Source organism: Hyla sarda, chromosome 3, assembly GCF_029499605.1.
Source record: "Hyla sarda isolate aHylSar1 chromosome 3, aHylSar1.hap1, whole genome shotgun sequence".
Classification (NCBI taxonomy): domain Eukaryota; kingdom Metazoa; phylum Chordata; class Amphibia; order Anura; family Hylidae; genus Hyla; species Hyla sarda.
In genome coordinates, this window is record NC_079191.1 from 351,393,114 (window position 1) to 351,418,986 (window position 25,873).

The 25,873-nt window shown below is 45.6% G+C and overlaps 1 protein-coding gene across 1 annotated transcript in view; it reads left to right on the forward strand.

Moving 5' to 3' along the window:
• PYGB (glycogen phosphorylase B) overlaps positions 1 to 25,873 on the forward strand; it is a 122,956-nt gene that overhangs the window by 64,275 nt on the left and 32,808 nt on the right. Inside the window, exons 3-7 of the mRNA XM_056567547.1 lie at positions 1,752 to 1,830; positions 8,115 to 8,218; positions 10,839 to 10,970; positions 12,816 to 12,927; positions 21,984 to 22,066. Of these exons, the coding sequence (XP_056423522.1) occupies positions 1,752 to 1,830; positions 8,115 to 8,218; positions 10,839 to 10,970; positions 12,816 to 12,927; positions 21,984 to 22,066 (510 nt within the window). The remainder of the gene's footprint in view (positions 1 to 1,751; positions 1,831 to 8,114; positions 8,219 to 10,838; positions 10,971 to 12,815; positions 12,928 to 21,983; positions 22,067 to 25,873) is intronic.

The following is a 25,873-nucleotide window of genomic DNA, read 5'->3' on the forward strand; positions in this document are numbered from 1 at the left end:
ATTGTCTCCGAGCTGTGGTCAGTGGGGTGGATAGCCTGTCCTGAACCTCCCATTGACGTAGTTCATTGTCTCCGAGCTGTGGTCAGTGGGGTGGATAGCCTGTCCTGAACCTCCCATTGACGTGGTTCACCATCTCCGATGGAAATCTGCCCAGTTTCAGGGTCAAAAACTATGTTAATACCCGTTTCAACCTGCCCCAATTGTATGGTTAATTTCTTATAACCTGGCATCTCATTGTAGAGAATTGCTGGTACTTTGTATCTGTGGACTGTAATAATCTGTAATCTCACAGTGCATCAAAAACCCAAAACTGACCAGACATAACCAGTTACGAGATTCCTCTAAGTAAAATGTATTTACTTGTCAGTTTTATATACATTTCTATGACAATCAGATAATCCAAAATGTTTGCTAATCTAATCCTGCCAATTCAGATTAACATATGCATTTACAGAAGGGTTAGACAATTTACAGAAAAATAGTAATTTTGCTAGCTGTAAACATTTCTATAGGTTAGAAAACAGCCCTAAAGGTTTCTTTACACCCACTTTTTTACTTGATTAGTTATTATGACCCGTACATTGGTCTGTTATAGACCAGAAGTCCCAGAAGGGTTGTATAGATCAGAAGTCCCCAAAACAGTCCTCAATGTTCACTAACAGTCCAGGATTTTAATTTTCTGTCCTGTTTTATTCTAATGGAGTAACTGCAAAAGGCTGCATTCACACTTCGTTTTTACATTACGTATGACGGATCCGGCTGGGGGAGGGGCAAACTGGGCTCTCCCATACCCCAGCCGGACCAGCGCTGAAATCCATTTACTTTTATGAGCCGACCGGAGTCAAACTGTGACACCGGTCGGCTAATTTTTGACCCGTATGCGGTTTCCTGACCGGACCTAAAACCGTTGCATACTACGGTTTTAGGTCCCGTCACAAAACTGGATACAGGTCAAAAATGAGCCGACCGGAGTCACCGTTTTACCCCGGTCAGCTCATAAAAGTAAATGGATTTCAGCGCTGGTCCGGCTGGGGTACGGGAGAGCCTGGTTTGCCCCTCCCCCAGCCGGATCCGTTACCCGTGATGTAAAAATGAAGTGTGAATGCAGCTTAATACTGGAATGTTGGTTGGCCTTCAGGACTGGGTAGGGGACCACTAAAGGTTGTAGGACCAGTGGTTTCCAACTTCTGTCTCTCCATTGAGAGACTCCCGATACAGGTCTTGCACGGTTGTGAATGCAATGTAAAGCTATATAGGTGCGTTTTCAGAGAAACAAAAGAAACAAAAAGAAAAAGCGCAACCATGTGCTGTTATTCCCTTTAACTGTGTGAGTGGTGTGCTGTAGTGGGGTACGCTCACCTGGATGTGTTGTACTGTGGGCACAACACCAATCTGCGCATATAGCCAACCCCAAGTGGCTTAGTAGATCTGGAGTGCAGCCGGCATCACACCCGTCTTTCCGACGGTCAAAGATACATAGTCATTTTAACTGTAAAACGGACTGGTAACAATAAAAAAAAGATTTATTCAGCATAAGAACTTGCGGACAACGCGTTCCCCGCCCCTAAAAACGCGTGGTCAGCAAGTATCTTATGCTGAATAAATCTTTTTTATTTTTACCAGTCCGTTATACGGTTAAAATGATTTAATTTCTCTGGAGAGCACTGAGAAGACATCCTTTTCCTTGCTGTGCCGGCAGCATCCTTGACTATGTAAAGCTATATGATCTTTACTCTTTCATTTTCTCACAGCTGGGCCTGGACATGGAGGAACTGGAGGAGATAGAAGAAGATGCAGGACTTGGAAATGGAGGGCTGGGACGCTTGGCAGGTAATCGATCCATTTCAGCCTGTTAGTGATGTCCGATAACACAGGATTTTCTTCAGGAGGAAGTTGTTTGTACATTTAGAAAGTACAATAACCATCTAAGGCCCAAGCAATGCGCATTTGAATAGCTCATTTGTACCTTCAGGTATATCCTGCCCTAACATTTAATCTACATGAGGAATTATGGCAAATAGTTATTATAGTGTCCTCGCATTATCCAATGAATATATTGAAAACATATTAAACATATAGGGGGAGATTTATCAAAACTGTCCAGAGGAAAAGTTGCCCAGTTGCCCATAGCAACCAAACAGATCACTTCTTTCATTATTCAGAGGCCTTGTTAAAAATGAAAGAAGCGATCTGATTGGTTGCTATGGGCAACTGGGCAACTTTTCCTCTGTTCGGTTTTGATAAATCTCCCCCATGGTGTGTGAGTACATTCATAAGCACACCAGTCTATCCTTTCTTGCCTCCCAGACTGTAGGCATTGTTACATACAAATTCGGCACAGTACTGATGTGGGTTATTTAGTTTTGTGTGATAAAACATTTTACCTGACTAAGGCTAGTGTCACGATTCGGCTTCCAGGTAGTGGATCCTCTGTGTCAGCGAGGGATTGGCGTGGACCGTGCTAGTGGACCGGTTCTAAGAGGCTACTGGTTTTCACCAGAGCCCGCCGCAAAGCGGGATGGTCTTGCTGCGGCAGTAGCAACCAGGTCGTATCCACTAGCAACGGCTCTACCTCGCTGACTGCTGAGAAGGCGTGGGACAGAAGGACTAGGCAGAGGCAAGGTCAGACGTAGCAGAAGGTCGAGGGCAGGCGGCAAGGTTCGTAGTCAGGATGGGTAGCAGAAGTTCAGGTACACAGGCTTTGGACACACTAAACGCTTTCACTGGCACAAGGCAACAAGATCCGGCAAGGGAGTGCAAGGGAGGAGACTAGATAAAGGCAGGGAGCAGGTGGGAGCCAATTAAGCTAATTGGGCCAGGCACCAATCATTGGTGCACTGGCCCTTTAAGTCTCAGAGAGCTGGCGCGCGCGCGCCCTAGAGAGCGGAGCCGCGCGCGCCAGCACATGACAGCAGGGGACCGGGACGGGTAAGTGACCTGGGATGCGATTCGCGAGCGGGCGCGTCCCGCTGTGCGAATCGCATCCCCAACGGCCAAAACAGTGCAGCGCTCCCGGTCAGCGGGACTGACCGGGGCGCTGCAGGGAGAAAGACGCCGTGAGCGCTCCGGGGAGGAGCGGGGACCCGGAGCGCTAGGCGTAACAGTACCCCCCCCCTTAGGTCTCCCCTTCTCTTTGTCCGGAGACTGCCTCCCCTGGGATGAGGACACCGGGAAAGAATGGAGGGTTTCCTCAACGGCAGGCAGTACAGCAGGAGTGGGAATGGGGAGGGAGGGCAGAGGGCGAGGCCTGGCACGGGGCAGTGTGACACCAGGACGGGGGCCATGGGGAGGCACAGAGGCTTGCCTGATGGGACTGGGAGGGGGGGAGAGGCACTTCCTATTGCAGGCAGAGTCCCAGTTCCTGATCTCCCCGGTGGTCCAATCAATGGTGGGGGAATGAAGCCGGAGCCAAGGCAGACCGAGGAGGACCTCAGAGGTACAGTTGGGGAGAATGAAGAACTCAATCCTTTCGTGGTGGGGTCCGATAGACATCAGGAGGGGTTCTGTGCGGTAACGCACGGTGCAGTCCAATCTGGCTCCGTTGACCGCGGAAATGTAGAGCGGTTTGACGAGACGGGTCACCGGGATGCTGAATCTATTAACAAAGGACTCTAACATGAAATTCCCGGAGGCACCAGAGTCCAAGCAGGCCACGGCTGAGATGGAGGAGTTGGCTGTAGGGGAAATCCGCACGGGCACCGTGAGACGTGGAGAAGAAGACTTAGAAGCAAAAGATGCCACACCCACGTGAGCTGGGTGCGTGCGTGCGTTTCCCAGGCGTGGAGGACGGATAGGGCAATCCACCAAGAAATGCTCAGTACTGGCACAGTACAGACAGAGATTTTCTTCTCTACGGCGATTCCTCTCTTCCTGGGTCAGGCGAGACCGATCCACTTGCATGGCCTCCTCGGCGGGAGGCCCAGGCGAAGACTGCAAAGGATGCTGTGGGAGAGGTGCCCAGAGATCTAAGTCTTTTTCCTGGCGGAGCTCTTGGTGTCGCTCAGAAAAACGCATGTCAATGCGGGTAGCCAAATGGATGAGTTCTTGGAGGTTGGCAGGAATCTCTCGTGCGGCCAGCACATCCTTGATGCGACTGGATAGGCCTTTTTTAAAGGTCGCGCAGAGAGCCTCATTATTCCAGGATAGTTCAGAAGCAAAAGTACGGAATTGTATGGCGTACTCGCCAACGGAAGAATTACCCTGGACCAGGTTCAGCAAGGCAGTCTCAGCAGAAGAGGCTCGGGCAGGTTCCTCAAAGACACTTCGGACTTCAGCAAAGAAGGACTGGACTGTGGCTGTGGCAGGATCATTGCGGTCCCAGAGCGGTGTGGCCCAAGACAAGGCCTTTCCTGAAAGAAGACTTACTACGAACGCCACCTTAGACCGTTCTGTAGGAAACAAGTCTGACAACATCTCCATATGCAGGGAACACTGAGACAAAAATCCACGGCAGAGTCTGGAGTCCCCATCAAATTTGTCCGGCAGGGACAAGCGGAGGTTAGGAGCGGCCACTCGCTGCGGAGGAGGTGCAGGAGCTGGCGGAGGAGATGGTTGCTGCTGTAGCAGAGGCAGAATTTGCTGTAACATGGCGGTCAACTGCGACAGCTGCTGTCCTTGTTGGGCAATCTGCTGCGATTGCTGAGCGACCACCGTGGGAAGATCAGCGAGACTTGGCAGCGGCACCTCAGCGGGATCCATGGCCGGATCTACTGTCACGATTCGGCTTCCAGGTAGTGGATCCTCTGTGTCAGCGAGGGATTGGCGTGGACCGTGCTAGTGGACCGGTTCTAAGAGGCTACTGGTTTTCACCAGAGCCCGCCGCAAAGCGGGATGGTCTTGCTGCGGCAGTAGCAACCAGGTCGTATCCACTAGCAACGGCTCTACCTCGCTGACTGCTGAGAAGGCGTGGGACAGAAGGACTAGGCAGAGGCAAGGTCAGACGTAGCAGAAGGTCGAGGGCAGGCGGCAAGGTTCGTAGTCAGGATGGGTAGCAGAAGTTCAGGTACACAGGCTTTGGACACACTAAACGCTTTCACTGGCACAAGGCAACAAGATCCGGCAAGGGAGTGCAAGGGAGGAGACTAGATAAAGGCAGGGAGCAGGTGGGAGCCAATTAAGCTAATTGGGCCAGGCACCAATCATTGGTGCACTGGCCCTTTAAGTCTCAGAGAGCTGGCGCGCGCGCGCCCTAGAGAGCGGAGCCGCGCGCGCCAGCACATGACAGCAGGGGACCGGGACGGGTAAGTGACCTGGGATGCGATTCGCGAGCGGGCGCGTCCCGCTGTGCGAATCGCATCCCCAACGGCCAAAACAGTGCAGCGCTCCCGGTCAGCGGGACTGACCGGGGCGCTGCAGGGAGAAAGACGCCGTGAGCGCTCCGGGGAGGAGCGGGGACCCGGAGCGCTAGGCGTAACAGCTAGGTTCACATTGACAATGTCTTTAGGGTTTGTTTGGCTCATTGTTTTTTTTTTTGGGAGCAGAACAGACCCTGAAACGGGTTGGAACACAACGGTCATTGCCAGGTCCCAACAGACCCATTCATTTGAATGGGTTCCTTCAGGGATCCGGTAGTTTAGCGGGGAAAAAAAATAGTGCATGCACTTTTTATTTCTCCTCTTAAAGGGGTACTCCAGTGGAAACCTTTTTTTTATTTATTTATTTATTTTAAATCAACTGGAGCAAAAAAGTTAAACAGATTTGTAAATCACTTCTATTAAAATATCTTAATCCTTCCAGTACTTTTTAGGGGCTGTATACTAGAAATCCAAAAAAGAAATGCATTTCCTCTGATGTCATGACCACAGTGCTCTCTGCTGACCTCTGCTGTCCATTTTAGGAACTGTCCAGAGCTGGAGAAAATCACCATAGCAAACATATGCTGCTCTGGACAGTTCCTAAAATGGACAGCAGAGGTCAGCAGAGAGCACTGTGGTCATGACATCATAGGAAATGCATTTCTTTTTTGGATTTCTCTTTAGTATACAGCCCCTAAAAAGTACTGGAAGGATTAAGATATTTTAATAGAAGTGATTTACAAATCTGTTTTGTAGAAGCATCATGTACAGGATTACTTGAGGTAAATGTCAGGATTTCTACTGATGACCATTCTGAGGTAAAGCATGTCCGTTCTATAGAAGGGTAAGGGTCTGTAAACCAGATAGTTGCTGCTTCATTTGAATACTTTACAAAACCTTCTCTGCATGTTTTGTCTTTTTGGCTGAGGTGTGCTGACCGATCCGCTTTTAGGGCAAGGTCACACATGGCGTATACGCTGCATATTTCATGCTGCAGAAAATCCAGCAGGCAGCATATTTTGCTACAAGCAGATGCACAGTGATTCTCTGCGGCAGCCCTGTGTGTGCAGTAAGGTTTGGAGGCAGTCCCAGCACATCGGCATGACTGTGACACACGGGCTATCCTCCAAACCTCACTAAACACACGGGGCTGCCGCAGAGAATCACTGTGCGTCTGTTTGTAGCAAAATATGCTGCCTGCTGGATTTTCTTCATATCCTGCTCATACTTGATGCGCTGATTTGAAGCTGCAAATTTTATGCTGCAGAGTTCAATGTGAACTGAATGACTGAACACAGCTTTATATTTGCAGCATATAATATGCGCAGGATACTGTACATGTAAATACACCCTTAGGGCATATTCACATGTCCTTATTTTTGCTGCAGACTTTGCTGTCCATTAACTTTATGGGGTAGCAAACTCTGCTGCAGCAAATCTGCAGAAAAAAATAAGGATGTGTGAACTAACCCTAAGGGTGTATTAATCTGTACAGTATCTTGCGCATATTTGATGCTGCATATTTGAAGCTGCAGATTCAATGTAAACTAAATGATTGAACACATCTTTACATAGAGCTGAGGAGAACAACATTGAACGCTGTTCTCCTTGCCTGTCAAGTCTGGGGTGCTGGCGTGTAAGGCCCCAGGAACCTGTTTATGCAGAGATGTGGTTCAGATGCCAAATACCATAGGCCTTAAAGGGATACTCCAGCATTTAAAGTGGTACTCCACTGGAAAACATTTTCTTTTTAATCAACTGGTGCCAGAAAATTAAATAGATTTGTATATTACTTCTATTTAAAAATCTTAAACCTTCCAGAACTTATCAGCTGCTGTATGCTCCACAGGAAGTTCTTTTCTTTTTGAATTTTTTCTCTGTCTGACCACACTGATCTCTGCTGACACCTCTGTCCATGTTAGGAACTGTCCGGAGCATGATAGGTTTACTATGGGGATTTGCTCCTACTTTGGACAGTTCCTAAAATGGACAGAGGTGTCAGCAGAGAGCACTGTGGCCAGACAGAAAGGAAATTCAATAAGAAAAGATCTTCCTGTGGAGTATACAGCAGCTGATAAGTACTGGAAGGATTAAGATTTTTAAATAGAAATAATTTACAAATCTGTTTAACTTTCTGGCACCAGTTGATGATTTTTTATTTTTTTTTACCTATTTAACAACGTTTCCACTATACACCAGATAGGGGATAAGTGTCTGACATATGGAACACCCTCTCCCCTTGGATATCTAGAATTGGGCCCCAAATCTCCCCACACTCCAATGCGGGATTAGCACCTGGTTAATTTTTTCTCTATGGGAGCACTGGAGATACCCGAGTACAGCACTCGTTTATCTCCGGCGCTCCCATTGAGAATACATGGAGTTCGTGCCAACCCCATACTTTATGCAACAGGGAGATTCAGGACCCCTCTTTAGAGATCTTGGGGGATCAGACATTTGTCCCTGTTCTGTGGGTAGGGCATAAGTTTTTAAACGCTGAAGTACCCCTTTTCCTTTCTCAGTCTTTTAGTTTAGGATCCGTTTGTTTGGGTTGTCTGCCATCTTGGCACAGGTTCACACTATGCACTAATGACCGATTCCTCTTCTGAGAGAAGATACTATCCCTCAAGCATTTCTAGGCTTCCAGCTTAAGTACCATGGAGACTCTTTGAAACACCCAATGCATTCCTTCTTGGTGAATTGACTCTTTGTAGAATAATGTCTGCATTTTATTCAAATGCAACTTCAGCAGAAAACATTACTTATTTTATTAACCGCTTGTAATCTTTTCTCTAATCTATTTTATTTTTATTAATCTAGCTTGTTTTCTGGATTCTATGGCTACTTTGGGACTAGCTGCGTATGGCTATGGAATTCGATATGAGTTTGGGATCTTTAACCAAAGGCTTGTAAATGGTTGGCAGGTAAATCTACTGAGTTTTAGGAGGAGAACACACATGTAATGTTCCTTAAATTATACAGAACGTTTATAAATGAATAGAAAGGGAACACATCCTAGATCTGAATGAATGAACTAATCGTATGAAATACTTTCATCTTTACATAGTTGAATGTGCTGACAACAAAATCACACAAAAACTATCAATGGAAATGAAATTTATCAACCCATGGAGGTCTGGATATGGAGTCACACTCAAAGTGGAAAACCACACTACATGCTGATCCAACTTTATGTAATGTCCTTAAAATAAGTCAAAATGAGGCTCAGTAGTGTGTATGGCCTCTACGTGCCTGTATGACCTCCCTACAATGCCTGGGCATGCTCCTGATGAGGTGGCAGATGGTCTCCTGAGGGATGTCCTCCCAGACCTAGACTAAAGCATCTGCCAACTCCTGGATAGTCTGTGTACATAGCCGTCACGCCTCCTCCCATAGACATGACTGGAGGGGGTGTGGCGGCTTGCATCGCCAGTCATCGGGCACGGAGAGGAGTTGGCTCCGTGCACCAAATGAGGGGTACCGCCATGGAGATCGCGGGTGGTCCCCAGTGGCGGGACCCCCGCGATCTAACATCATATCCCCTATCCAACAGATAAGATGTTTCTAGCGGAGTACACCTTTAAGGCTGTGTTCACACGTTCAGGTTTTTAACTATAATTATTGAAAGCCAAGACAGGACTGAATTGGAAAACAGGAGACGCCTCAGTTTTTCCTTTTTAAGTGTGTCTTCCATTTCTGCATTAGTTATGCCATTTTATTCAATTGATTCAACTAAAAAGCTTTTTGTAGGAATACACCCCTAAAGCAATGGTGTAATTTATCAATCAAATCAGCTGATAACCGAGCAGGAAACCACATTCACTGAGCTTCCTAGCAGCCCTCCATCAGATACAGGGGACAGACTGACAAGACACCGAGGAACAATTCATCTTCCTGCTGTCGCTTTAATACAGTGTTACCAACCTGGGTGCCCCCAGCCCGGGCATGCTGGGAGTTGTAGTTTTGCAACAGCTGGGGGCACCCAGGTTGGGAAACACTGTTATAATAAAATGACATCTGTTCTTGTGGGGAGAATCAATTCTGAAATTAAATACTTATTCCATATTTACGAGCACAGATTCCTGCCCCTAAAGCTGGCTTACACAGTTGTGGTATATATATATATATATATATATATATATATATATATATATATATATATACATATATACACACACACATAATATATATATATATATATATATATATATATATATAGACAAAGAATAAGTCAGCCAGCACTTTAGTTGATACCAAACTATTATATGGACCTGGCCTACAGGTGCACGCTACTAGGCTAGATATACAGCAACAGAAGAATGCAGCAGCACACTGCCAGCACAAGTATATAGGTGAAACATGAACATGCAGTTAAAACATGGAGAGCTATACAGCTATGGTGTAATAGATGCAAATGTGAAACTATGAAATAGTGAGGGACTTAGCTCGCAAATTTGTCTCCGCCGGCGGTCAAATAGCTTGGACCGTCCCACCGCGATAAGGTGGCCTCATTGGGACGGACCCTACACTGTGAATATGCCTCTGTGTGAACAGTTCAGTAAGCATGGCAGGGTCTGGAACATCCAAGACACCTTATATACACACCTGATAGAGGTGGGTGGGGTGCAAGGCCAACTAAAGTGCTGGCTGACTTATTCTTTGTCTGTATTGCACATACGGGGGAGTGGCTACCTCCATGTTGGCCTTGCACCCCACCCACCTCTATCAGGTGTGTATATAAGGTGTCTTGCATGTTCCAGACCCTGCCATGCTTACTGAACTGTTCACACAGAGGCATATTCACAGTGTAGGGTCCGTCCCAGGAGGCTACCTTATCGCGGTGGGACGGTCCAAGCTATTTGACCGCCGGCGGAGACAAATTAGCGAGTTAAGTGCCTCACTATTTCATAGTTTCACATTTGCATCTATTACACCATAGCTGTATAGCTCTCCATGTTTTAACTGCATATTCATGTTGCACCTATATCCTTGTGCTGGCAGTGTGCTGCTGCATTCTTCTGTTGCTATATATATATATATATATATCTCTTACAGTCATGTCATAATAGTAAGTGATCCGGCCTATGTGATGCTTAAAGGGGTACTCCGGCAGAAAACTTTTTTTTTTTTTATGAACTGGTGAACTTACTTCTATTAAAAAATCTTTATCCTTCCAGTACTTATTAACAGCTGTATGCTACAGAGGAAATTCTTTGCTTTTTGAATTTCTTTTTGGTCTTGTCCACAGTGCTCTCTGCTGACACCTTTGTCCGTGTCAAGAACTGTCCAGAGCAGCATAGGTTTGCTATGAGAATTTTCTCCTGCTCTGGACAGTTCCTGATAGAGGCATCAGGTGTCAGCAGAGAGCACTCTGGACAAGACAGCTGCTAAAAAGTACTGAAAGGATTAAGATTTTTTAATAGAAGTAATTTACAAATCTGTTTAACTTTCTGGCACCAGTTGATAAACCCCTTTAAAGCTAGTACCCCTTTAAAGCTAAAAGCATGCATGCATTTCTCACAGATTTTGTTTCTTTTGGAACAGGTTGAGGAAGCTGATGACTGGCTTCGGTATGGGAATCCCTGGGAGAAGGCGCGCCCGGAGTACATGCTTCCAGTAAATTTCTATGGCAGAGTGGAGCACACAGCCGAAGGTGCTAAGTGGGTTGACACTCAGGTTTGTATCTACGCTTTACTCATCCTATACTACACACAAAAGTACACTGCATCCCATGAAACTAAATATATAATGAAAAAAAAACTGTTACGTTGTGAATTTGCGGTTTGAGGCCGTGTTCACACACAGTAAAGAAAAGGCTATATTTTATTTACGGTCATTTAGTGATCTCATTAGTCCCATAGGGGGAGATTTATTGAATGTTGCCCATAGGAAAAGATGCTGAGTTGCCCATAGCAACCAATCAGATAGCTTCTTTAATTTTTCAGAGGCCTTTTCAAAAGTTAAAGAAGTGATCTGATCGGTTGCTTCCCCATAGAGTGCAAACTGGAGTAGCAGCTTAAAGGGGTACTCCAGTGGGAATTTTTTTTTTAATCAACTGGTACCAGAAAGTTAAACAGATTTGTAAATCACTTCTATTTAAAAATCTTAATCTTTCCAGTACTTATCAGCTGCTGTATACTACAGAGGAAGTTCTTTTCTTATTTAATAACTTTTCTGTCTGACCACAGTGCTCTCTGCTGACACCTCTGTCCATGTCAGGAACTGTCCAGAGCAGGAGAGGTTTACTATTTGGATTTGCTCCTACTCTGGACAGTTCCTGACATGAACAGAGGTGTCAGCAGAGAGCACTGTGGACAGACGGAAAGGAAATCCAAAAAGAAAAGAACTTCCTGTGGAGCATACAGCAGCTGATAAGTACTGGAAGGATTAAGATTTTTATATAGAAGTAATATACAAATATGTTTGATTTTCTGTCACCAGTTGATTTAATTAAATAAAATAAAAAAAATGAAAAAAGTTTTCCACCGGACTAAACTTCTCTGCTGATCAAATTTTTGAAAGGGGCGAGTGCTGTGTTCACATGTCAGAATTTCTGTGCCGGATTCTGCATTGCAGCAGAATCCTGTTGAATTCAGTGGGATTCTACTGCTCTGTGCACATGGCGGAATTTCTCTGCCAGATGTTTCCAGCATGAAAATAAAATTTTCTGTGTCCACACAAAGAATTAAAGGGGTTATCCAGGAAAAAACTTTTTTTATATATATATCAACTGGCTCCAGAAAGTTAAACAGATTTGTAAATTACTTTTATTAAAAAATCTTAATCCTTTCAGTACTTATGAGCTTCTGAAGTTAAGGTTGTTCTTTTCTGTCTAAGTGCTCTCTGATGACACGTGTTTTGGGAACCGCCCAGTTAAGAAGAGGTTTGCTATGGGGATTTGCTTCTAAACTGGGCGTTTCCCGAGACACGTGTCATCAGAGAGCACTTAGACAGAAAAGAACAACCTTAACTTCAGAAGCTCATGAGTACTGAAAGGATTAAGATTTTTTAATAGAAGTAATTTACAAATCTGTTTAACTTTCTGGAGCCAGTTGATATATATATATATATATATATATATATATATATATATATATATATAAAAAGTTTTTTCCTGGAATACCCCTTTAACTCATTTTAAGAATTGGGTTACCTGTTTAATGCCATTTTAAGAATAGTTATAATTTATTCCATAAACAATACCAACAATGTTAGGCATGCATGTTCTATATAAAGCCCCAGTTAGGGTGCAAAAGCCACTTAGGGTGGGGTCAAACCAAACGTATACACCGCGCGAAGTACGCTGCATATACGTTGTGTGTCACCCTAACCGTAAAGCATTACTCCGATTACCCTCTGGCACCAGGATTTCTGTTCAAATCTCCCAGCAACTTTGTAGCCCAAAAATTACCTGCTGCCGGAGCGCGATCAGAGTTACACTTGAAATAACTTTGTTTCTGGATAGCTAATAAATAAAGAATCTGCTTGCTGTGTGACATAATGAATCTTTTTTCTGTATAGGTGGTGCTTGCAATGCCTTATGACACTCCAGTTCCCGGCTATAAGAACAACACAGTGAACACTATGAGGCTTTGGTCGGCAAAGGCGCCAAATGAGTTTGACCTGAAAGAGTGTAAGATATCTATGGATTTTTATTCAGTATATCGAAATGCCTATTTCCAACACTTTATTTATTGCGGTGGGGAGAACTTGCTCCACCAGCAGTTGGCTATGCTGCATGGAAGTGTTGTCCGCATTGGTGACATCAATATGGATGACACATCTACACTGCAGGTAGCAAAACAAAGGGAAGTCACAGGCGACACATCTGACCAGTGTTGTGTGACTTGCACCAGGTTTAAAAAAAGTAGGAATAATAGAAATACATTTTTTTTCCAACATCTAGAGCAGTGGTCTCCAAACTTTGGACCTCCAGATGTTGCAAAACTACAACTCTTAGCATGCCCGGACAGCCAACGGCTGTCCGGGCATGCTAGGAGTTGTAGTTTTGCAACAGGCAGGGGAAAGCAGGCTGGGAATTGTAGTTGCGCAAAAGTTGGAGGTTCAAACTTCTGATATAGAACATCTTAGAAGGGTTTACTGTGCGTTGGAAAATTCCTTAGATACTTTTATTTTGAATCCACCATTAAAGGGGTACTCCCGTGGAAAACTTTTTTTTTTTTAACTCAACTGGCTCCAGAAATTTTAACAGATTTGTAAATTACTTCTATTAAAAAAATCTTAATCCTTCCAGTACTTATTAGCTGCTGAATACTACAGAGGAAATGGTTTTCTTTTTGGAACACAGAGCTCTCTGCTGACATCATGACCACAGTCCTCTCTGCTGACATCTCTGAACAATTCTTAAAGTGGACAGAGTAGGAGAAAATCCACATTGCAAACATATGCTGCTCTGGACAGTTCCTAAAATGGACAGAGATGTCAGCAGAGAGCACTGTGGTCATGATGTCAGCAGAGAGCTCTGTGTTCCAAAAAGAAAGCCATTTCCTCTGTAGTATTCAGCAGCTAATAACTACTGGAAGGATTAAGATTTTTTAATAGAAGTAATGTACAAATCTGTTTAACTTTCTGGCACCAGTTGATTTAAAAAATAAATAAATAAAGTTTTCCACCAGAGTACCCCTTTATTACCGCAGATACAGAAATTTCAAAGGCGTCTGCAAAACAAATTGTGGTGTGCCACCATTAGATGCCATATAATGGGCTTTCAGTCCTTCTAGTGGACAACTCTGTATTTTATACAGTACCTGACATTCAACTTTTTGGGGAAAAAAAAGTTTATTTAAATAAACTAAGCAGGACGCATGTACTAAAGGCTGAAAAAGAGAGGTGTCAGTGCAGTGGAACTTGAAGTATAAAGGACAATACAATCTAGATAAGGGTCAGTGTAAAGCAATGTCTGTGTTAAAGGGGTACTTCATCCCTAGACATCTCATCCCCTATCCTAAGGATATGGGATAAGATGTCTGATCGCACGGGAGGTGATGGGGTACGGCTGCTGGGACCTCCCGTGATCTTAAGTTGTCACGCCCCCCCCTCCCATAGACATGAATGGAGAGGGTGTGCTGTGACGTCACCACCAAGGCTGCCCGAAGATCGCAGGGAGATACGAGGATAATATAACTAGGGACGGAGTACCCCTTTAATGCAAAGCTGAGACAGAACCCAGCGCATGTGTTAAACAGACCTATAAACCCCCCCCCCATATACCCAACTGAGAGCATAAATGTGTTGTTTTGGTTTCTGCTTAGGTCTGCTGGACCTTAACGCTATTCCATTGAGATGGTTCCTGTTAAAAGATGTACACCATACAGTATATATCCTTTTACTACAGGAACCTATGAATGACCTGAGCCAAAAAGTATCGCTGGTGCCGGAGATGGACTGTAGTGTCCCCATATCGGCAGGTAAAAGGGATGCTGGTCTGGGAGCCTGGGATAGGATACCTTTTGATCACAACATTGGGATCTATAGGAATCCTATCCCAGGTGCCCAGACCAGCATCCCTTTTACCTGCCGATATGGGGACACTACAGTCCATCTCCGGCACCAGCAGCAAAATACAGCATGTGTGACCCTACACTAAAGAGGTATTTTGGGCAGTAACTTTTATCTACAGTATAATTGTGCTCAGATTAAAAAAAAATAATAATAATAATTAAAGAAAAAAACATATACTTATCCTCCACGCTACCTCCACCAACAACATTCCTGCAGAGCCAGGCCCACTGCACAGCATTTCCTGTGTTCGGGGTCTACCCATAGTATTGCTTGTTCAGACGGTCAGTGGAAGTGCAGCAGGGGGAGTGAGGAAAGTGAGTATATGGTTGTTTTTTTTTTTGTTTCATAGAAGATAAGCTGCTGCCAGAGGTGTCTGGCAGTGTCTCTCCCCCGTCCCTCCATATAGAACACTTGACTGGGTGTACATGTGTATGGAGGTAGCAGGAGAGCTGGGATAGGGTTTCTAGTTAACAGGTAATGTATGTGTATGGCCTTTACTCATGTGTAACTGCATTTATCCCACTGTCCAACTTCCCCCATATTACACTTCCAGGGGTCTAGAACTATTAACTATAAGGAATTATTTGGCGTCCTGTGCCTGTTGAACAGGAATAAGGTGGTCACCAGTGACTTGCTTTCCCAGACTAACAAAATAGTTGCCTTGGTAGGGTCAACAAATGTAGATTTTTTTTTTTTAATATTATGTGGGGCAACTATTTTGTTACTTAGGGAACAAAAATGAGATTGTTCTCTCCATATTACAGGTAGACACAGAAACTGCTTCAGTGCAGGGAGTACCCCAAACAACCCTTGACATCTGCCTGGATATGTGGGACTATTATAATTCTGAAGGTTGTTGGGGGTGTTTGGGGTTCAGTTGAGGTATTTGTGCATTTTTAAGTGTTGAGTTCTTCTTTAAAGGGGTACTCCACTGGGCAAAAAAATCACTGAAAGTAAATAAGATAGCTTGATTCTGACTCGAGCTATATGGACAAGGTTTTACAGAAGGTGAATAGTTAGCTCGCTTAAAACGTAACTTTTAATAGTATATAGTAATAAGATAAATAGTCCTCAAAATACACAAGTAATAAGTATAGGTGAAGAGGAGCTCAGATAAACGGTATAAGGCTCAAAACTTCCCCTATTAGAGAAGTCACAGGGGGGTACACACTTAAAATATAACTTTTAATCAGACACCTTCTAAAAGCATAGGCCCCACAACAAAATTAAGCCAGGACACCGATTGGCTGAAGGCACTGCCCACCACTGTGGCAGTGCACCTAGGGATACCGCCACTGCGGCAGCGTTGGTAACCGTGAGTAGCCACCTGAGGGCAACATTGTCACCAGGTTAATATAAGCAAAATTGTTAGCACCATTACTGCATAAACCGCATAGGTGCTCCAGCTACATGTGCGTTCACGGTTCCGCTTTGTCCCTATCATTTACATCTTTCTATTTTTGTAATTAGTTTAATTATTGATAATATTTATCCTTGTACTGTATCTTGCCTGGTTAACCCCTGATGAACCCACCGATGTGGTTGAAACGCGTCGGGTACACCAGAACAAGGGCTATTATTTACTAATAGGGATTTATAGGGTGTAGTCCAAGGGGTAGATCGGGGCAGGGGTCGCCCTTTCTAGGGCGAGTGCTCCGACGGTCCCTGTGGGAGCAGGGGTAGACCTCACCACATCTCCCCGACAGGGATTTCTAGGGTGACCAACTAATTGTGTACCCTGCTCTTCCAGACCCTATCCCCCTATACAATACACACCTCATCCATACACGGTGTGTATTGCATATCACAGATCTGGTGTCCAATTACTATACTGGCTTAATTTTGTTGTGGGGCCTATGCTTTTAGAAGGTGTCTGATTAAAAGTTATATTTTAAGTGTGTACCCCCCTGTGACTTCTATTTTTTCTCTGGTACTGTCACACATCCCTTAGTGGACTAACTGTGAACCATTCCCCTATTAGAGCACAAAATCCTACAAAGAATCAACTATGTCAATATAAACAAATACAACGTAAATAATCCCGACGCGTTTTCCCCCCTCCAGAATAGGTAGTGTGGAGTAATGCAGGGTTCATCAGGGGATGCAATTGTAGGAAAGAAAGTTAACAAGTATATGCAGCTGTAATACAATAACCGCCAGTTAGTGTGGAATATAAAATGTAAGGTCCGGTAGGGACCACTCACTCAGACCCTAGAGTACCGTCCTTGTTATGGGATGAATGACTGGGGTGGCCGTATGATGACGGCTGGTCCCCTCCTGGCCACGCCCCTGGTGACATCACGGCCACGCCCCTCAATGCAAGTCTATGGGAGGGGGCGTGACGGCCGTCACGCCCCCTCCCATAGACTTGCATTGAGGGGGCATGGCTGTGATGTCAAGAGGGGGGTGGCCGACCCTCGCAGCGTGAAAGCGGCGTTCGGAACATTTACTTCCAAACGCTGGCCAGTGGAGTACCCCTTTAACTAGTCAGCAGACTTCATACCCTGTAACCTATGGAAAATTGAATATAGTCTTACATTGCGTTATTACATTTTGCTGAGATTATGATGAAGGTAAAATGGTTGTATAAAGGACCCAATTGATTCCGAAAAACAGTTTTTGGCTTTTTCCCCATTTTTTTTTTTTGTTGCATTATGAGCCTCTAGTAATGAATGAAATCATATTAATCCATTGATTCTATTTAGAATAGGCCAGCTCTGCATTCCAGGACCTGTAGACCGTGATCACATCTATCAGCACTCTTCTATTTTGGTCTAGTCTGCTCCTAATGTTAGTTCTGCCCATTCGCTGTAGCTGCCTTGATGCAGCGGTGTAGATAGAGGTTTCCCTATCAGACAACATTACAAGGGCTCTGACAGCTCCGAGCTCTTGTCATTATCACTGCAGGTCTGTTAGCAGATCACTATGGCTATAAAAGGTAAATGTGTCATCCCCAGGGTGAAGTCTGGCAAGGTCATTGGGATGTTTGATGTGAAAGTTAGTTGTTCGGCAGAAGTGTTTTTGTTACATTGGAAAACCCACAGATGAACTACAGTTTGCATTTGTAATTTATTTTTTGCTTGTAACTTTGTGGCGTATCTGTTATTTATTAAGTGCTGTAATTTTCCACATTTATAGCATATAGTTATATATAAAACATGCAATAAATACTTTCTAGGTACAGGTGCACAGTTTGCCTATTGTCTATTATGTTAAAGGGGTACTCCCGTGGAAATCTTTTTTTTTTTTTTAAATCAACTGGTACCAGAAAGTTAAACAGATTTGTAAATCACTTCTATTAAAAAATCTCAATCCTTCCAGTACTTTTTAGGGGCTGTATACTAAAGAGAAATCCAAAAAAGAAATGCATTTCCTCTGATGTCACAACCACAGTGCTCTCTGCTGACCTCTGCTGTCCATTTTAGAAACTGTCCAGAGCAGCAAATGTTTGCAATGGGGATTTTCTCCTATTCTGGACAGTTCCTAAAATGGACAGCAGAGGTCAGCAGAGAGCACTGTGGTTGTGACATCAGAGGAAATGCATTTCTTTTTTGGATTTCTCTTTAGTATACAGCCCCTAAAAAGTACTGGAAGGATTGAGATTTTTTAATAGAAGTGATTTACAAATCTGTTTAACTTTCTGGCTCCAGTTGATTAAAAAAAAAAAAAAAAAAAAAATAAGTTTTCCACTGGAGTACCCCTTTAATAGAGACGTAATCTTCTTCATTGAAGTCTATGGGAGCTGAGCCCTAGCCTGAGTAGGCCCAATTTATGATCCTCAATAGAATACCGTGTAGTGGGTGGAAAGTAAAACCTAGTTTGTTGTAATAAAGTGTCTGTAGGATTTTCATGCTGCCTTTAGTTAGGATATGTTCACACTTTCAGTCGTTCCTGGCAGAATCCTAAAGCACATCCTGCATCCAATTCAGCGTGGATTCCTCTTTGTATCGGACTTTTGCCTCCATTTATTTCTATGAAAGACCCGAAAAGACCCGAATACAGCATTTGGGAATCATCGGCGGGTCCCGTACTGGAGATTGCAGTGGGTCCCAGCAGTCAGACCCTCTTGATCAGCTACTTATATAGGATAGGGGATAAGTTTACTTCGCCCCCTTAACGACACAGGGCGTAAATGTATGTCCTGGTGCGGTGGTACTTAACGCACCAGGACATACATTTACGTCATATGCATCGGAGAGATGCTCGGATCATGCGCGGCAGTTCCCAGCCGCTGATAGCAGCCAGGGACCCGCCGGTAATGGCCCACATCCGTGATTGCGCGGATGTCAGCCACTAACCCCTCTGATGCTGTGATCAATACAGATCACAGCATCTGCAGCGCCGCAGTCACAAAAATGGATGATCAGATCGCCCGCAACGCTGCCGCGGAGATCCGATCATGCAGAACGGCAGACAGAGATCCCCTCACCTGCCTCCGCTGCCTTCCACGGGTCTTCTGCACAAGTATAACTCTAACCACAAGACCACTTTCATAGTTGGAGTGGTACTTGTTGCTTATCTCTATAGAAGGAAGGACTGCATGCCTGTTCACTTCAGTAGTGTGGTTTTCATTTATAATGTAAGCCATTACATGCTTCCAGGTTCAACATTTAAAGGGGTTCTCCGCTGCCCCAGGGAATGCTGGGTGCGGGCTGCGGGGGTCATGACGTCCTTGCCATATGCCCCTCGTGACGTCACACCACGCCTCCTCAATGCAAGTGATATGACGTGTCATGACGAGGGGCGGGGCCATGACATTACGACTCCCACAGCCCACACCCAGCGTTCAGAACTAAATATTCTGAACGCTGAGGCACTGGAGTACCCCTTTAACTGATTCAAAATCTTCAGCAAACTCCATTGACATAAAGTGGGATCCATTGAAGATTCTATCATGGTTTCTATCATTTTATTAGCAAGGTAAAAAAAAAAAGGCATTGGCCGGCATTTACCATTGTAGTGTAAGTGAAGCTACACCTTTCTACACCTTTTTTTTGTGTGCTGGTAATGTGTAGGAGAATCACATTTATTAAATGGTCACAGAGCATTTGATACATTTTGTGTTCACATTCTCTGAAATTTCTCTTCACATTTACCAAAAAGCTAAGTCTGTTCTGGTGTAGTTTTAGAGACTTTTCAGTGGCTTTGCGCCTTTTTTGCATCTTTTCACACAAAGGCACAGTTCATAAAACCCTTCCATATCATGTGTATTGCCAAAATCAGTGGGATGCAACTCAAAATCAGCAGAAATGTGTAAACCAAAAGGCACAAAAAAGGCGCAAATAAACCCTGCTTGCGCCTTTTTTAGACACAAAAAACAGTCTAAAGACAATGATAAATGTCAGCCATTGTACTTTCCTGAGTGTTCAGGTTCCAGGGCTCTCCCATTTACCTACGTTTGTTAGCACATGCAGACCTGTCATGAGATAGATAGAGATATATACAGTGACCCCCCGACCTACGATGGCCCCGACATACGATCATTTCAACATGCGATGGCCTCTCAGAGGCAGCATCAACATACGATGCTTTTGTATGTCAGGGCCATCGCATAGACGGCTATCTGGCAGCGCAGACTGCTTCAGCTGCCACCGGATAGCCATTTACGGTGCCCCGTATGGTCCGCTGACGATCACTTACCTGTCCTCGGGGCTCCGGCGCGTCCTCTTCGGGATCCTCTGCATCGCCGGCGCTCTCCATCGTCGTCATCACGTCGCTGCACACGCCGTCCTGTCATCCAATAGGAGCAGCGTGCGTAGCGACGTGATGGCGGCGACGGAGAGCGAGGATGCAGGGGAAGCCGAGGCCTTGCCGGAGCGGCGGGGACACCTCGGGGATGCGGCGACAGCAATGGACGGCGACATCCAGGGCAGCGGTGACGGTCCGGAGCGGCAGGGACACGTGAGTATAACCTCCAATACTAGTGGTCTTCAACCTGTGGACCTCCAGATGTTGCAAAACTACAACTCCCAGCATGCCCGGACAGCCAACGGCTGTCCGGGCATGCTGGGTGTTGTAGTTTTGCAACATCTGGAGGTCCGCAGGTTGTAGACCACTGTCCTATACTTTACATTGCACGGATCCTTCAACATGCGATGATTTCAACAAACGATGGTCCCTTTGGAACGGATTCCCATCGTATGTTGAGGGAACACTGTGTGTGTATATATATATATATATATATATATATATGTATATATATATATACAGTATATGTTTTTCTTTATTTTTTCTACTTCTTTCTGGCTGTATTGAGTTTTTGACCAGGCTAAACAAAGGTTAAGTTTACTAAGTGATCGTTGCGGTGACCTCTGTACCTCTTTTTCCTCTATGTAACCTGATCCCAACACTTGCGTTACGCATTAAATGTTGCATAGATACCGTACATTTACCATGTCTAGCAACTCCTGGGTGACATTTGAGTGACATCTAGTAGTTTTACAGTCCATTGCAGTATGTACGTGAATCTTTTCTTTTTGAGCATATTATAGTGCAAATGTGTCCTGATGGTTTGCTACAATGTATTAGCGTCTGGAAACATGCAGGATTCCAGACTATTTAATGCAGACTATATATAATGAAATCCTAGATGCCATATAATTGATAAACAGAAGAAAAAAATGTTTCGGTCATAAGACGCAACAGCACCTGTAGTCATGTTAGAGAAGGGCCAATGGGGTGACTGATACCCCAGAAATCACCTAGATGTCCCCCATATAGTAAAGTTTCCCATACTATCTGTATATAGTATAAAAGCCCTACACTGCCCCCATATTGCAGTAAAGGCCCCACACTGCCTTCTTATGTGTTAACAAGGGGGAAAAAAACCCACAATACTCACCTGGCACACATCTCCTGACACTCTGCTAGTCTTCTCCTGTTCTATGACCTTCCGATGCTGGCAGCATGGGAAAGAGATGTTGCCTGCTCAGTGGAATAATCCTTTCTACTGGGTGTGCGTCTTAATGACCCAGTTCAATGGTAAGGGCAGCCTGCCCGATGTGCTGGACCCCCAGGCGGGCCAGCCTTACCCTGATATCAGTATAGCAGACAGTGAGAGCCACACACCAAGAACGCGCAAGCCACATGTGGCTTTCAAGCAACAGGTGGGGCATCCCCAATTTATTATTTAAGTTACACTGACATGTACAATTCTTTCTCTTACAGTTAATGTTGGTGACTACATACAAGCTGTTTTGGATAGAAATCTGGCTGAAAATATCTCCCGGGTTTTGTACCCCAACGACAATGTAAGTTGCCTTTATGTATAAAGACAAAGGGGGAGATTTATGAAAACCTGTCCAGAGGAAAAGTGGCCCAGTTGCCCATAGCAACCAATCAGATCGCTTCTTTCATTTTTAACAAGGCCTCTGCAAAATGAAAGAAGCGATCTGATTGGTTGCTATGGGCAACTGGGCAACTTTTCCTTTGCACAGGTTGTGATAAATCTCCCCCAAAGTGAGTAGTCTTGGCATAGACCTCACAAGATCATATTGTACATAAATCGAGATTTTCCTAGCTAATGTGACGGAAAATATAAGTTATATGAAGACAGGAGGCGAGTATCTTGCATTAATCTTTCTTTATTAATGCCCATAGCAGAAAAATTAAAACTTTTATTTTAATGTATTCAAAGAAAAACTTTCTCGAAACTACAACTCCCAGCAGTCCCTTTGAGGTCTCAATAGCCAATCATAGCCAGGTGACTCATATAAAGGGGCTGCAGTGTCATAACTCCTCCTCTTTCTTGACTCGACGCCATAGCCGACACAGGATAACCGGACATGGACTTCCTCTTGACTCCACGACTCCACGACGGACCTCTGGAACCGGAACGCCGATGCATGAGCAGTCTCCAGACCGCTGGCTCCCAGATAACCGAACTGAAGAAAGAACGTCCCAACGGGGACAACAGGAACAACTCAGCCGCCGTCACATAGACACAGGCCATCGTCAGTATCCTGAAACAGAGAAGAAAAGAACACCATGATAGGGTTGGGTTGGGAGGGAAGATACTCGCCTCCTGTCTTCATATAACTTATATTTTCCGTCACATTAGCTAGGAAAATCTCGATTTATATATCAGACAGGAGGCTCGTATCTTGCAAGTTCAAAGCTAACAACATTTCAATACGATATAAATCAGCAGGTGGGCTTAACCCACGTTAGACAGGACCGACATGGATACATGAGACTCCGGTCTGAAGTAAAACTGGCGAAAAGTCGTCTCCGATCCGCAGCTAAGAGCAGATCCGCCAGAGAGCCCCCTGAAGTAACCACCTTAGTGGCCATGGCACCCCTGGAGGAGTGCGCGCCGAACAGGGAGACGTCTATGCCCGCCATATCCATGGCGGACCGAACCCATCGGGCTAAAGTAGCCGATGACACCGGTGAATGGGGTCGGACATAGGAAATAAGGAGCTGAGAGGAATCTGGAGACCGCAAGCCCGACGTCAGAGATTCGTATGCCTGTAGGCAACGAACAACACAGAGCCGGGGATGATCAGGGAAGAAAGGATAAAAGACCGTGTGAATCCCGGTCTTGGTCCTACGAACGACGGAGAATCGAACGCCATCCGGCGAGAATTGACGCCTGGAGACATCCAGCGCTTTCACATCTGATACCCGTTTTATGGAGACCAAACATAAAAGAACGGTCAGCTTAAAGGATAGTAATCGTAAAGGAAGGGCATCGTTCTCCGCCCATGCGGAGAACAAGGCTAGAATTTTAGAGACGTCCCAAGTGGCCTGGTATTTGGGACGCGGGGGCCGTTTAAACTTAATGCCCCTCAGGAGTCGACAAACCAGAGGATGTTTGCCGATGGGTAAAGTGTCTACTGGACAATGATACGCTGAGATGGCCGAGCGGTAGACATTGATAGAACTAAAAGATTTTCCCGACTCAAAGGAGTCCGCTAGGTAATTGATCACTACGGACACAGGAGCGTGAACTGGATCAACCTGTCGTTGATCACACCAACGAACCCAGAGTCCCCAGGCTGATCGATATGCCGATCGTGTCCCGGGGGCCCAGGCCAGGGCGAGAAGGTCCCTAGCCGATCTTGAAAGTTCGTTATCTGAATCTGAGACCCCGAAACCAACCACGCAAGGAGAGGCAGGTTGCCCTGCCGTACCAGAGGATGGAGATCCTTGGTTGGATTGGTGAGGAGATGAGGGAAGTGAGGGAGCAACCGTGGATAATCGATCGCCATCCCAAGTAGGAGAGGGAACCACGGTTGAGTCGGCCACCAGGGGGTGATCAGCACGATTGTCGCTCTCTGGTTCATCACATGAAGGAGAACCTTGGGAATCATTGGAAACGGTGGAAACGCATAGTGTGTCCCTGCCGGCCAGTGTTGTCGAAACGCGTCGACTGCGCGAGCTTCTGGGTCCGGCCTCCAGCTGTAGAATTGGGGCAGCTGGTGGTTGAGGCGTGAGGCGAATAGGTCCAACCGAAATGGACCCCAAATCCGCTGTAACGCCAGGAAAACCAAGCGATCCAGCTTCCAATCGCTTGCGTCGATCAGGTAGCGGGAATTCCAATCCGCCACTGAGTTGGAAACTCCCGGGATGTATTCCGCCACTGGTGTGATGTCTCGGAGAAGGCAGAAGTGCCAAAAATCCTTCGCGATATCCGCTAGGATTTTGGACCTCGAACCTCCCAGGCGGTTGATGTATTGAACCGCCGTCACATTGTCCATGCGCAATAACACACAGCAGTTGTATGCGTGTGGTAAGAAGCTTCTGAGGGCGAAAAATGCCGCCAAGAGTTCCAGCGCGTTGATGTGTAACAGAGACTCTTCTGTGGACCACGTCCCTCCTGTGGAGGATTCTCCGCACCGAGCACCCCAGCCCTGTCGGCTTGCATCCGACTCTATGATGACGTCCGGGCTGGAGTTGAATATGGTCTTGCCATTCCACTCGACGGCATGACGAAGCCACCATTGTAATTCTTCCGCGGCTTCTGGACAGAGGGGTACCTCGTCTGCATATTTGAGGCCCTGTTGAAGGTGCAGTGTTTTTAGCCTCTGGAGGGCCCGATAATGGAGTGGGGCCGGAAAGATAGCCTGGATGGAGGCCGAAAGTAGACCCACCAGACGCGCAAGGACACGTAGTGATACGTGACCCTTCCGAAGTACACCCCTGATCTCCTTGCGAATAAGGGCTAGTTTGGACTTGGGGAGGCGGAGAACCGCTTGTTTGGTATCTACCAAAAAGCCAAGGAACTCCATTTCCTGAGCCGGGGTGAGCACAGATTTTTCGTGATTGATCAGGAAACCCAAGCCCTCTAACAGAGAAATCGTCCAATCCATATGAGTAATGGCTTGAGTCCTGGATCGAGCCATGATAAGTAGGTCGTCTAGATATATGATCATCCTTACTCCCCTGCTGCGCAGGGATGCAACCACGGGCTTCAGGAGTTTGGTGAAGCACCATGGAGCGGATGATAGGCCGAAGGGGAGGCAAGTGAATTGCCACATTCGACCTCTCCAAAGGAAGTGGAGAAAATGTTGAGATGAGGGATGAATGGGTACGGTAAGGTAGGCATCTTTTAAGTCTACCTTTATCAGCCAATCCCCTGGCCACAGGAGGTCCCGAAGGAAGTGGATCCCCTCCATTTTGAAGTGTCGATACACTACATGTTGGTTCAGATTGCGAAGGTTTATAACTGGGCGGAATCCGCCACCCTTCTTCTTGACTAAGAAAAGGTTGCTGATGAACCCCTGGGATGACGAGTTGACCTCTATCACTGCTCGCTTGGACAGGAGATCCTGTAATTCGTTGTCTATGAGGGTAGTGTTTAGATTTGAGAATCTTATGGGGGGTGGGATTATGTCCAGCTCCGGAGGTGAATGGAATTCTATTTGATACCCTGCTACGGTGTTGAGAATCCATGAGTCTGCCGTAATCGCAGACCAGGCGTGGGTAAAAGACTGCAGTCTGCCCCCCACAGGGATATGCGAGTGTGTGTGAAGAGGAGTACTCACCGGTATATGGACGGGAACGGGGATAGCCTCTGGCACCACGTCCTCTCCAAGGTCTACCTCTGGGAGGGA